The 14,423-nt window shown below is 40.2% G+C and overlaps 1 protein-coding gene across 4 annotated transcripts in view; it reads right to left on the minus strand.

The window, feature by feature from the left end:
- The window catches only part of LOC117302204 (ATP-binding cassette sub-family C member 9-like), a 34,830-nt gene extending 20,920 nt beyond the window's left edge, over positions 1–13,910 (minus strand). For all 4 annotated transcript variants that reach the window (XM_033786049.1, XM_033786033.1, XM_033786025.1 and 1 more), the window contains exons 1-11: positions 13,386–13,910; positions 10,556–11,236; positions 9,863–10,144; positions 8,306–8,491; positions 7,313–7,468; positions 5,731–5,886; positions 5,026–5,160; positions 3,958–4,120; positions 3,442–3,482; positions 1,715–1,873; positions 212–313 (exon numbers count right to left, since the gene is read on the minus strand). In XM_033786049.1, coding sequence (XP_033641940.1) covers positions 212–313; positions 1,715–1,873; positions 3,442–3,482; positions 3,958–4,120; positions 5,026–5,160; positions 5,731–5,886; positions 7,313–7,468; positions 8,306–8,491; positions 9,863–10,144; positions 10,556–11,215 — 2,040 coding nt within the window. In that variant the 5' untranslated portion in view covers positions 11,216–11,236; positions 13,386–13,910. The remainder of the gene's footprint in view (positions 1–211; positions 314–1,714; positions 1,874–3,441; positions 3,483–3,957; positions 4,121–5,025; positions 5,161–5,730; positions 5,887–7,312; positions 7,469–8,305; positions 8,492–9,862; positions 10,145–10,555; positions 11,237–13,385) is intronic.
- Positions 13,911–14,423: the final 513 nt, after the last annotated feature.

Consider the following 14,423-nt stretch of genomic DNA (forward strand, 5'->3'; position numbering starts at 1 on the left):
TTCAGAGGGAGCCGTTTCTCACAGATACTATCAACAGCTCTCCAACGTTACCAAGTAAGGTTTTATGCAAATAATTATTTTGAGTAACTACCAAGAGTGTCCACTGCCTTTAAGAAGGGCACAGAGCCCTTATGCCCCTGTTACAGGCACTCGCTACGTTCTTGTCATTTGTGGTACATCATAAACTAAATTCCACTGAGTCTGAGCTTACATTTGAATTCTCATGAATTGGAGACAACGAGGGCTTTGATTCCGTATATTCATCTCCACATTCATCGGATCTTTTCTCAACTTCAGGCGCCGACAGAAATTCCTTCAACCAAAACAGATTGATGAAAATTGGTTATTTGACAACGACACTCAAATGTTCCATGTGGGGTATATTTTGACCATGACTGCAACCCCTTCTCCTCTTGAGCATACCATTGGATGACAAACAGTAATCAAACAATCCTGCTGGTTTTTTGTTCCGTGGGCCGGCTATCCCACCCCCCCCCCCATTAGACCCCTTCTCAAATTACATCACTGTTTTATTTCTCCCCATGCTAGAGTACTTCACACGCCCGCACTTCACTAGAGAACTACACAATCACTATTAAACAAAACTGCAACGTACCGTGTTGCTCAACAAGTGCTTGCAAAGAGAAAGGTCTATAGAGGGGGGAGAGCAGGAAAGAGCGACCTCGTTACCAGGGGTGATAAATCTCGCTACGCCATTTTTTCTCAGCATGCCTTGCTCTTTCATAAACCCTGGAATTGGTTTCTTAAAATGTGACCCCGTACGTGAAAATGAGTCAGATGTTGACAATTGAGTTGAATGCATGGCTGGAAAGAACACACCAACAGCAGTAATTTGGTACACGTATATTTCTAAGCTTTGGGGTGAATCGCGTTGCTGAGTTACTACCGTTTGAAATTAGCCAATACATCATTTTTTCTGAAAAACGAATTACAAGTAAAGTGATGTAAAAAAAACTACCATTTCGTGCAAAAGGATACAAATTAGACGTAAGTGAAGAATGGTCACAAAATTGTTGTATTCATAGCTTTGTTGCCTAAAAGTAAGTGTTCTAAAGGTTAACCATGCAAATATAGATCTTAAAAAGTAAAAAAACAAAAAACTGTCCATTACTTACTAATGCACTGGGCGACATCAAATCTAGCACATTTTCACTCAGCCTGTGGGAAATGGCACCCGAGGCAAAGCCGAGGGTGCCATTTTCCCCCGAGGGTGAACAAAACCCATGGACCCCAATCACAGCGTGCAACAATTGTTTTGTTATACCTTGAAGTTCGGTTGTTATCTTCAAATATTATTACGACAGAGTATTCATTGTTTAATAAGCAGACGAACAAGAAACATTTCCTGACTGTTCCCTCGAACCCCTCGGGTGTTTCGCACACAGCGCTGGAAATCAACCAACACTGGGAACGATCAAGGTGATGTACACCGGTGTACATTACTTTTCATGTTACCCGACCCCCGAGCCATGTAACATGCGTTTTTGTTGCACGCCACATGATTGGTTCTCGACCAATTAAACTTCACATGATTGGTTCTCGACCAATCAAACTTCACAGTTTGTTACCAAGGTATAACAAGCATTTTTGTTGCAGGCCACATGATTGGCTCTTGACCAATCAAACTTCACAATTTGTTACCGAGGTATAACAATACTAAGTGATACCCAATGGGATAAAAAACTATACTGACCTGAATTCGTCGAACGCTGATGATAGCATTGACATAATACGCCAGCGCCGTTGGAAAGTTATAGATGACACTCATGGCAATGTTGAACAGTGCAAAGGATGAAAAGGTCACATCTGGGGTCAACGCTTTGTTGCTTAAGATGGTAAAGGAACCAAATGCCTGAAAGTACAATGGGAAAACTACATTGAAGAAATAATACACCCTTTTTGTCTTTACCAACTCACACCTGCTATCTCCATGTTATTCCCTTTCGAAGCAGTGGATTCTTATAATTGAATAAAGAACAAGCCAATAGTGCTGCTGACTTCCCCTGACAGACTAACTGCTCATCCATTAAGTTTAATGACCCAAGTATTGACAATAAAGCGCATTCGCACCAACTGAAAAGGATGTACATGTATAGTTTTTAAGTTTTAGTGGCCAAACTCGGAAGTTCTTTAATTGGGCTATCCGTAATACTATATCGAAATTAAGTATTTTCTCTTACTCATACTTTAAAGCCATTGGACACTTTCGGTACAGAAAAAAGAAAAAAAAAGTTCACAGATTTACAAATAACTTACAGGGTTTACAGAAGGTAATGGTGAAAGACTTCTCTTGAAATATTATTCCATGAAATGCTTACTTTTTGAGAGAACATTAAAACAATATCAAATCTCGATTTCGAGAATTACAAATTCATTTTAACACATGTCATCATGACACGGCGAAACGTGCAGAAACAAGGGTGGGTTTTCCCGTTATTTTCTCCCAACTCCGATGACTGATTGAGCCTAAATTTTCACAGGTTTGTTATTTTATATAGAAGTTGTGATACACGAAGTGTGGGCCTTGGACAATACTGTTTACTGAAAGTGTCCAATGGCTTTAACAGGCTACTACTCATAAAAACATCAGTTGCTTAGTGGTAAGAGCTGCCAACCTTTTTGCAGGTTTTGTACAACAATCAGGGAGATACTTAGAATCACATTCAACATAGATTGGCATATTCTGCAAAATCAGGGAGAGTTTGAAGCTCGACTGCACTCCCTGAAAGCAGGCAAATTTAAGTTTTCAATCATTGGAGAAAAAAAACCCAGTATTTTGGGCATCAGTTATAGTTAATTTGCAGTTAATTGTTAAAGGCAGTAATCTTTAGCATAAAACCTTACATGGTAACGAGTAATGGGGAGCTGTTGGTAGTATAAAACATTATGACATATATGAGAAACGGCTCCCTCTGAAGTAACGTAGTTTCGAGAAAGAAGTAATTTTCCACGAATATGATTTCGAGACCACAGAATTAGTTTTTGAGGTCTTGAAATCAAGCATCTGAAAGCACACAACTTTGTGTGACAAGGGTGTTTTTTCATTTATTCTCGCAAGTTCGACGACCAATTGAGCTCAAATTTCCACAGGTTTGTTACTTTATGCACATGGAGAGATACACCAAGTGAGAAGACTGGTCTTTGACAATTACCAATAGTGTCCAGTGTCTTTAAAGCATGTTTTAGCAAGTTTTCCCATGTTTCTGAAATATGATTGAGACTTATTCAGAGGCCTTCAAACATAAGATATATGTACATGAATATGAAAATGGTACATTAAATGCAGCAAGACTGGACTGGTGATCTCTTTTATCTCTGTGTGCATAGGCCTACAAGAGCGACTGTAAATTGGTATCAAACTGTCTTTGATTTTCAACGGAAGTGGTTGCCACTGAAAATATCTGAGCAATCTATGCTTACCGTCAAGGTGATGAAAAACGGGAATATGAAGGTCAAGACATCTGTAAAGAATACAAAAACATCAATTATAACTTCATCAATAATTTTTTTCAAATTATCCATGGAACAATTCTATTTTAGTACATTAACATAACTAAATAATCCCTTTGTTATCGTTATGGTAATTGCAAATCTGTCAGTATCCGCTTCGTGACTAAAAGTGTTTTTGTTGGGTTTTTTTTTTACATTTTATATTTTTTATTTTTTTATGAAATTGTAGAACTTCCAAACATGATGATGGATAAACATCTCTGGCGTGACATTGTAAATGGAATCTCGGTTGCAGCTGCTGAATGATGATGATGATATTTATTTATACAACTCTATCCATTGCTTGTTACCAAGTAAGTTTTTTTTACTAACAATTATTTTGAGTAATTACCAATGGTGTCCAGTGCCTTCAACACACACTATCTGCCTATAGATCATTCATTATTGTGTTGACCTGAGTGAAAGTAAGACACTTTGGTTGCTCACCGGATACAGCCATGAGTACATTGACCTTAAGCGTCTCCCATAGCTCCTTGCTTCTGACCTTGTTGATAGATTCACAGTGGAGTTTTTCCCAGCCGTGAAGCTTCAGGAGTTTAATACCTTGGAACATCTCGCTGCATTTGTTCAGTCGCTCATCAGAGAAAAACTGACAGAGTTAAGATGACGGAGGATTTTGTATTATTATTTTGGATTGAACGAACAAAAACATGGCTAAACATGCTAAAGCTAGACTGCTAACCCCCCTTCTGTTTCCCCATTCATCGTTTTTTTCTGCATGCTTTTTAACCCCCCTTCATGTATCCCCACTTCACTGCTTATGTTACACTGTTACCTGTTCATGTTTGTTGCGTGGTCATTCAGCCTTTGAGAAAGACTCTGCTAGGGTCCAAACATTAGGGCATTTGTTTTGCAAGATGAGGGCTAGATAACTCAGTTGGTAGAACCTCATCGAGTTAATCTGGAGGTCGTAGGTTAAAGTCCCGCTCTCGTTAATTTCTTTGTTCAAACCCAAAACAAAAATTTTAATTAGAAATGAATCGTGGTGTCTTTTTTGAAATTAAAATAAAACAATACATTTATATAAAAAAAATAAAAAATAAAAAAAAATTCCCCGTCATTTGATGTCGTTTTCTTATACCTTTTATTTTGACTGGAGTTATGTAAAATTGATATGAAAGTTGAAAGTTCACATAAATTGAATTGAATTGTGTTTTAAGTCACACGAGCGGAAGGCAAAGTGGTGCGCTCACGTGAAGAGACAGGGAGGCCCACCTGGCGCACTTATAGATGATCTGCCTACAGGTACAATTCGAGGCAGAGGCCGCCCTAAGCTGCGCTGGATAGGCAACGCCACAAAGTGGAGTGATGCATAGCAATGTGCGAGAGCTTAGAATAGCGACGACTGAGAAAGAACAGATGATGGCGCCGACTTCAGGAATGCGCCTCCTTTACAATTTTACAATGAGGCGGCCACGGACGCAAGTCATTACCGGATAATGATGATGATCTCAACCTCAACTGAACAAATCAAAAATCTCAAGCCACACTTACCAATACTTGTTTCTGTATCTTGGCCACCCAGCAGGCAACCTTGGAGTGGACTAAGATAGTTATGGCCATGACTGCTACACACAGCACAGCTGAACCTCCGATCTCAAAAAACAGAAGTGAGATTGTAAGAAATCCCTGAAATGAAAAAACAAACATCAGCCTTTGAAAATGTTGATTTCCAAAACTTGCTCATATGTTTAAAATTTAACCATCACAGAGAGGCTCAATAAAAGACAAATAAAACCAAGTCAAATCCGCTGTGTCACAAACATTTAATTAAAATGTGCTAGAATCAAGCAAATTTTAAATTGGTCTGTGGCCGATCGACTCAAGTGCACGCTCAAGTACGGTAAAGCTTAAATTGGCATCAAGTCTTGAGGCCCCTCTCAATTGTGGTTGATCTTGTGATGTTTTACTGTTCAATGCTGTATGCAGTTTAGGGGGATCGTGTAAAAACATGATTCACTTGCTTTGCTTCAAAACACTTAGATTTTCAAACGCGCGTACTAAGCGTCATACAAGCGCTTGAAAGTTTCTTACAAGCATAATGCAAAGTAGTCACCCTTGGGAGCCAATGAGAATTGTTTCTCATTACATCCTTACATGGTGTTAGTGACGAGATGCATCGTCCATGGTAGAGAGGCTTACCCTATACTTACCAGCAATAGCATGAAGGAAAAGCTACTCGACACACCCTCTACTTACCAGCAATGGCATGATCCAGGCTTGGTGCAGTAGCGTGAAACAGGAATAAATATTGGAGGCATCCGTGGAGATATGATTGGTGATTTGACCAACATTGAGTGAGCCTTTGCAGTTGCTGTAGTTTGTCAATCGCAGAGACTTGTCGTAAACCACTGTCTGTTAATAAACATACATAAAGGAAACAGAATTAGCTGTTGCAAACTTGCATACAGTACCACCAGAAAGGACCAGCTATGGTAAAAATGCAAAAACAGAGTGACCCGCTGTCATCTCGCCTAAAGGCAGTGGACACTATTGGCAATTACTTAAAATAATTATTAGCATAAAAACTTACAATTTTGGTAACGAGTAATGGGGAGCTGTTGATAGTATAAAACATTGTGAGAAATGGCTCCCTCTGAAGTAACATAGTTTTTGAGAAAGAAGAAATGTGATTTTGAGACCTCAGAACTAGATTTTGAAGTCTCGATATAAAGCATCTGAAAGCACACAAATTCGTGGGACAAGGGTGTTTTTTCTTCCATTATTATCTTGCACTTTTGACGACCAATTGAATTCAAATGTTCACAGGTTTGTTATTTTATGCATATTTCGAGATACAACAAGTGAGAAGACCAATAGTGTCCAGTGTCTTTAACGTGGATGTATTCAACATTCTTCAAGAAAATACTGTGACGTTTTTGCTGCTATTTTTTATTAAGTATTTGCCCACTGAAACTTTTAGATGTGTCTTTTATCATGGCATCTTTCTTTCCAAATTTGCCAATAATTCAGTATTTCGGCTGACAAAAAAACTACTCTTAGACTTTTAAGTGCAATAAAGATAGGGCTGCTTTTGATTGGCTGAACACATTCATAACCTTTAGTGTTTAAGGGGCATGAAACCTAACCTAAAGTGCTGTAGCTAGAGACCTTCACCTTCAGTATTGTAGGTCTTGAGACCAGTGTCAGTTTCGACAGTCACGGTTTCGACAGTCACGGTTTCGACAGTCACGGTTTCGACAGTCACGGTTTCGACAGTCACGGTTTCGACAGTCACGGTTTCGACAGTCTGGTCTCAGACCATCAGGTCTCTCAGTCTCGCTCCTGGGCCTGGACTATCAGGTCTTGGCTACCACACTGATAATGCCATCAGCAGCCAATATACAAAATTGCAACATGCGCCATTAACGTTGCGCAAGTGGATGCAGTTGCGTAAAGTTTCGTGAAATCGGCTGCTGGTCACATTCGACATTTTATCCCGAGAGGTGACCCCACGTTGACTTTTCCTTCCATTTGAAACAGGAAGTTTGTATTATACAAAAATAAAAATTTCTGCTATTTTTGGAGCCAAAATAAACGCTAAGGACTTCAGAAATGGTAGATGCACATTGTGAGGAGGTGCAGGCCGGTGTCATAGGGAAATCTGTCCCAAAGAGATTCTGTCCCCCATATGGGAAATTAACATGGGCTGAAGGCTGTTGATTCAAGAGAGGACGCTATCAGAAGTAGAGTACACAGTTCTCCGAATGGGGGGACAGAATCTCCTGCCACACCGAGTCATGCACGGGGTCAAAGGTTAGTGCTTGAAGCTTTATGTTACCTGTATCGCGTTGAACACATGAAGTGACATCAACACCATCCAGTGCCAGTACGTTGTCAGGCACATGGACCGAGTAATAGTATTGACGAATATCAACCCTACCAGGACGAACCCGTTAGAGAAGAACTCTTGAATCGTCAGATAATCAGGTTCTTGCTGAAAATTTAAGAGGAAAAAAAAAAAAATAACATTCGAATTGGAAAAAAAATACAAAACTGCATGAAAGGGGATAGAGGGACTCCCCCTCATTGTTCCCATAAATTATTTGAACACACTAGTTTCCCTCAGAAGTACCTCCCCCCCCAAAAAAAAAAAAAAAAATAAACAAATCAAATCCTCTAAATTTTTACTGAGGTTCCATACATACAATAAAGACACATCAGGAAGTTATCTGTGGCATGCAATGTGAATGGAATCTCAGCTTAGTGATCGCTAAATGATAATGAAATGATGATAATGAGGATTAATAATAATAATAATAATAATAACAACAATTTTTTTTTCTATAGCGCTTTATACACCATGTCTCAAAGCGCTTCCAACATTATTACCCCTGATCACTGATGGGCCTTTTCATTCCTTAAACCATCTCAGCTCCCTGGGGAGTATACAGCCTGTGCTACCAAATATGTTGCGCACTAAGCTAATCAATCACAAGAACAATCTCTGCCCTCACAGGTACCCATTTACCCCTGGGTGGAGAGAAGCAATTATAGTGAAGTGTCTTGCTCGTGTCACGACCGGAATTCGACAGTCTGCTAAACAGAAACAGCAGAGCTTGAGTTCGGTGCTCTTATCCGCTCGGCCATGACACACTACTACATGCATGACATGTATACCACAAATCAAGCACCAAATAAGGAACTCTCCGATACATTTCAAACAAAAAGGAAGTTAACCCTGCCGCTCAAAAAACAAAAATTGTTTTTAAATAATAATAAAAATGTATAATTTAAATTACTAAAAACCAAACTAAAAATTAAATAAACCAACCTTCTGTCTCTTTTCCACCTCGTTTTCAGTGATGTACAAGACAAGACCACTGATAGCTAGAGGATTGATAAGACGCACTAGCTCCGCTATGAGTCTGAGCAATCCTGTTGTCATGACTTCCCACCAATAAGCCCTGAAGCAAACTCTCCATAGATGAATCATTCTTCCAGCTGCTGCAGCTTTCTTCTACAACAACAACAAAAACAAAACAAAAACCAGAAGTATGAGTTTGATAGCAAACCGCACTAACTTCAAACAAGTCACATCCCTTTTGCTGATAGAGCCTACTCGGTATATGGACCCAAACTCTGGAATAAACTTCCCAATCACATCATTCAACACATACGAGACATTTCTGAAAGCCCACTTGTTTCAGGAGGCCTACCATCAATGACTTTTCATTTCTTCTGTGCCTCAGCGCCTTTGACTTTGAGCAAACTTTTGATTAAGGCGCTTTACAAATTATGTTTGATTGATTGATTGCTTCTTGAAAATGGCATTTATTCACATCACCTCTTCTTGACAATAACCTCATCACCTTGCTATAAAAATGAAAACAACATTTCACACACATTATGTACACACATCAGCAGACAATCGTAAGTAGAGGTACCTGCTGGTTTGTTTAGACTTGTGGACAAGTCGTTATATGTCTGTCGCAGTGATAGCGTTCCGACTCTCTCCGCGATTCCAGTGACATTGGCAGTAATCTCACGAGACTGCTGGCTCCCCGCGAGACTAACTGCTCTCACAACAACGTTCAATTTTAAATGGGATGAGAGTCATTGGTCACAAAAAGGTCTGAAACGAGGGTGACTAGGATACAAATTTTGCTGTTGTGTGTTGAAATTACGGCTTTTCCGCCTTCATGGTAACCCCTGGAGTTATAGATTCCACTGAGCTTTGGAACAGTGTTCTCATCAGCACTAGGAAAGTAGATAAAAGAGCAGGATTTGTTATTTATGGAAAAAGTAACGGCTGATTTTCTTCACCAGGCTGACTTAAAAAGTCTGAATTCAGATAAAAGTTTGTCAAATTTCATCCCTGCGTGGTCGGCAGCCAGCAGCTTCGCGTGATCGCAGTGGTCTCACAAGAGCAGTATTCACTTGTGGAAACCTGAATCATTACCGCACCACCACGACTCGACTAAGTCTACCTGCTGGTGTGTATAATAGCTGACAAACTTAGTCACTTGAACTTCGGATTAGACCAATCATAACACTGCAAGTTTTTCCACTTAAATCATTGGGCCTCTCTTGGGGATGAAGACAGGGGGGCCAGTCTAATAATACCTTTTTGTACTGATGTAGGCTCCTTCAAGATCTTAATAAATAAAAGTTAAAAAACAAGATGGATTGAGTTAAAGCGATGTAAGTTGGCCTGCATGTTGATAATCACCAGGTACTTTGTGCAGTACAAGACAACTATAACAATTGTGGCTTCTTATAATAGCGCGCATGTCCGTCACTCAGTGACGCTCCTGGTGCAGTGCAAGACAAGACAAGACTCAACTGACACACATTTTAGGATACTTATGTCAACAATTAATAATCATACCGCTTCTTTCTCGAGCACTTTCATGAATCTGTCGTGGTTGAATCGTGCTTGGTGGATCTCCGGCAGAGATCCCAAGTCTTTCAGTTCCAGAGGATGCTTAAAACCGATCTTGAGGAGACGACCGAGCCAGTAGAATGTGATACGGGAGAGCATGCTGCAGTTCTCATCCATGAAGTGCATCTCAGGATCCTTCAGATCGGAGGGGAGCTCCGAGTATACCGAGTCCTGAAACTTTTCATGCGGCTTTGAGGAGTTTGGTCTTGGAGACTTTCTGAAGACGACCTTTTGAGTAAAGACATTGTAAATAATTGTTTTAAATGTTGCCGTTTTAACTCTTTCAGTGCCGATTTTTATTTGTGTTTTGAACCTTAAGGGCCCAGCTTTTTGTGGTTTTTCGAAAATCTGTATAACAAATAAACAAATAAGTCTTTCTAACCAAATAAGAATGTATCTACTGCCACAGTTTAGATTTCCGAATTTGAGAAGTTCTGAAAAGAACAGTCCTGCTTTTGTTACTTTCAGTTATTGAATCGAGGGGACATCTAATTATTAAAACTTAACTGCCGTGGAGTTAGTTCTTCATTGGTCTCAACATGTAACGTTTTTGTATTTTGGCTGATAACTTGTTTCGCTATTTAACAAAGATTTGTCTGCGCTAGGTAATTTCGATCAGTTGACTAGACAAATACTTGCCTTTAACCTTATAACATTGAGTTCATTTAGGAGTAATATGCCATGAAGTGCAAGGGTGATCACAGCAAAATCAAAGGTGGCAATATTTGGCTCTGCTAACTGCCGATAGTCCAAATGAATCAAGTAAATAGAGTTCCCAGCGATTGCCGCCGACCAATAGATGAGCAATAACCATGCCATCTTGGGCCGTCTCCAGACCTCCATCTGATGGTTGAAAAGGATGGCAAGAATGGTCGCCAGGACAGCGCAGGCATCTGGGAGGTACAAGTGAGGCTGGGTCGGGTGTGAACAGTGTCGGTATCTTGCGTCGGTTAGGGCTCCCTCAACGCCACTGCCTATCAGAGCGACGATGAGGAGCAAGATGCACACCCAGCGTCTACCGTGGCCAGGATACTTGATGAGGTATTTGGAGCTGAAGAGACCCTTAAGGTTAGCATTACAACAACGGATACTAATCAGGATCAACGGGAACATGAGGATGGCTAGAACATGAGGGATGGAAGTGACTGTATCCACCAGACACGTATTCTGGAGGAGCGTTTGATCGGCGACGAAGAGCCCGAAAGACTTCGCTCGAAGGTTGGCTCGTAACGGCTGGGTGAAGTTGGTGCCACACATCCAGTTCAACAACGCATCTCTCAAATCACTGATTGATTCCATTGCTGAGTGCCAATTACCGACCTACATGTAGAAGAGAAAGTTAGAAGTTCAACAATTGCTCACCTTATGAGAAACCTGAATATAGTTTCCTAAAAATATATTAATACACTCTTGTAGTACCACATTTGTAACGCGCTCCGGAGCGTACCAAAAAATTGTAACTAACATTCTTAGTATGTTATTGTGTGTTTTTGTCAAAAGCAAACGTTTAAAGTTTTAAATTCCCTCAGTGTTTGAGCTTACAACAACCATTGCACAATAAATCCAGCCCACACTTGGAATGTTGTGTTCGAGCAGTCTAGTTCACCGGACCCTACTCCTACAACTATGAGGTTTGTGCTGCTATAGCGGAACGAACTCATAGCTCTAGTTGTCAGCAGGAGTGTGTTCGAATCCCGGTCATGACACTTGTGCCCTTGAGCGATGCACTTTTGTTTGTTTGCAAATTTAAAGAAGTGGCTTGAAAACCAGCATACCCTCATACTCTCTAGACAAACCCCCCTCCCCATAACCCAAAATGCCATTAAGTAAAAACGGTGTATGCCCGATAGTCCGAATGTCCGTTAGTCAGAAAGTTTGATAGTCCCAACGCACAAATTTCGTTAATAACAGGGGGTTCATAAGTCCAAAAATGAAATAGGGTTCGTTATCCAAACATTTGATGAGATAGTCCGAAGGTTCATAATTTGTCCGAAGGTTCACTGATCTAAAGGTTGACTGGTCCGAAGGTTCGGTCGTCCGAATCGATGATCGAACCATAATATAAATGGTCAGTTCGGACTATCGGACCTTTCGGCCAAGTAAAGAAAGAAACATGTTTAGCGTCCCCGCCCGCTTCCTTTTTTATTTTATTTTTTTATGCACACTTTTTTTCTTTTTTCTTTTTTTCTTTTTTAGCAAAAACAATCTAAACGTCTTGTCTGAATGCCTCGACTAAATTGTTTCATTTATGTTTTGTGTATTTCAGCAGTAGAAAAAACAATGGATATTTGACATTTTAACAAAGAATGGCGGCCATCTTGAAATAAAAAATAAAAAGCCCCTCTTCCTCCTTTTTTTGAAAAACCCGGATTAGAATTTTTTTTTTTTTTACTCGGCCTCCTTATTGTCAATTCGGACTATCGTACCTTCGGACTATTAAATTTTCAGTAGGACTTCGGACTAACGAACCTTCGGACAAACGAACCTTCGGACAAACGAACCTTCGGACAAACGAACCTTCGGACAAACGAACCTTCGGACAAACGAACCTTCGGACTAACGAACATTTGGACCATCAAACCTTTGGTTTGGACTATCGAGCTAGCGTATTACCGTAAAAACAACAAGTAGAATTTCAGATGGTAATTCTTCACACATTGGATGGCAGAGACTGAGTCAACAAATTGCATTATAAAGAATCCATGATTTACAATGGACGAACCATGGAGGTAGAAGGGAAAAGTTTCCGTATGGCGCCACCACTTTTTCATTCGATATGAAATAATATATAGTATCTAATTTACCTCAATGAGATATCCCTTTTTGTAAAAATGAGTGAAAAAGTGGTGGCGCCATACGGAAAGTTATCCGGTAGAAGACTTATCGGATAACTTTCCGTATGGCGCAACCACTTTTTCACTCCTTAAAAAAAAAAAGAATATCTCAATGAGGTAAATTAGATACAATATTATTTCATATCAAATGAAAATGTGGTGGCGCCCTTATCGGATAACTTTCCGTATGGCGCAACCACTTTTTCACTCCTTTAAAAAAAAAAAATATCTCAATGAGGTAAATTGGATACAATATTATTTCATATCAAATGAAAATGTGGTGGCGCCCTTATCGGATAACTTTCCGTATGGCGCAACCACTTTTTCACTCCTTTAAAAAAAAAAAATATCTCAATGAGGTAAATTGGATACAATATTATTTCATATCAAATGAAAATGTGGTGGCGCCATTAGGAAACTTTTCCGACTTATCTTCTATCTGTCAAGTTTTAATAATAAAAGTCAAGCAGAAACGTGCGGTTGGTCAAGTCGCATCATGGAGTTGAGGGTCAAAATAGTAAAATACAAACAATGTTTTCCTTATTCTGGCTCCATGGTTTGCATTCTTCTATGGATTCTTCCCCCTCTGATTGCTGATAAATTCTGGTATAAACAGAGAATGTTGTATCTCTTACCAATCTCCGAGATTACCAGGAAGTCGTCCTGAACACCACGATAAAATCACCGGGGCCTCCGCTGCGAAAGCCGGTAACGGTCTACCCACTGCACCCGGTGAGGTCATCAGTGGTGTCCAACTCCAACTCCGTTGTGGACAGCACAGCTTGTAAACATTCTTGACGGCATCACGGCAGTGGGCTGTGTATGACTCCTCCATTGTTGTTCCAAATAAACCATTCAATGTCACTAAATGCCTATTAATGCTTATTATGTAACTCTTTAGAGAGCACACTTTCGAGGAATGTCCGAGTCGAGTGTCATGGAGGCCTTTCGGTCGAACAAAAAAGTCTCTGACAGCACATTTCGACTCCCGAGGCCCAGTGATGAAAGACACATTTTTCCCGACCCAAGATTTCGAGGATTCTACTAAAAAGATGGGTCATTCAGTACTGCAATTTTCATTACAATTCATTGATTTCAAAGCAACTTTATCGAATGGAAACCTCAGTCTCTGTCCTTACTCTATGCTCAGTCCATGGTCACTAAAGATCATGTGAGGTCATTTTGCGTCAGAAGAAGAGAGCCGCATGGATGCGCACGTGAAAACACGTGAAACGCTATGATCGGTTGGAATTTCTGCTTCCACTCCCAAACAACGAGTTCATTATCATTTTGCGGGTAAAACAAACAGGAGCGACATGACATCCGACTCATTTTCGCAGAGCGCACCCAGAAAATAACCGATTTTTACAACGGATCACTGTGTGCCTTATAACGGCAAAAAAGAACCACTGATGTGGACTGTTTTTTAGCTTCAATTGGGACAATATTATCCGAAGAAGTAGCAAAGAAATGCGTAGCGCGACTTATGGCACCTTTTCGGTGATGGGTCCCTGGTATTACAGGTTATTTTGTACGATACAGGGTCGATTTTCAACGCGTTGGGATTGAACAAAATGTACCACCGAAATACAAGTTTTCAAAACTTGGGCCGTAACTATTATATTATGTGCGCAGAAACGCATGGTGCGACTTTACGGCCTTCCTGCATTTTG

This window comes from Asterias rubens, chromosome 2 (assembly GCF_902459465.1).
Source record: "Asterias rubens chromosome 2, eAstRub1.3, whole genome shotgun sequence".
Lineage (NCBI taxonomy): Eukaryota > Metazoa > Echinodermata > Asteroidea > Forcipulatida > Asteriidae > Asterias > Asterias rubens.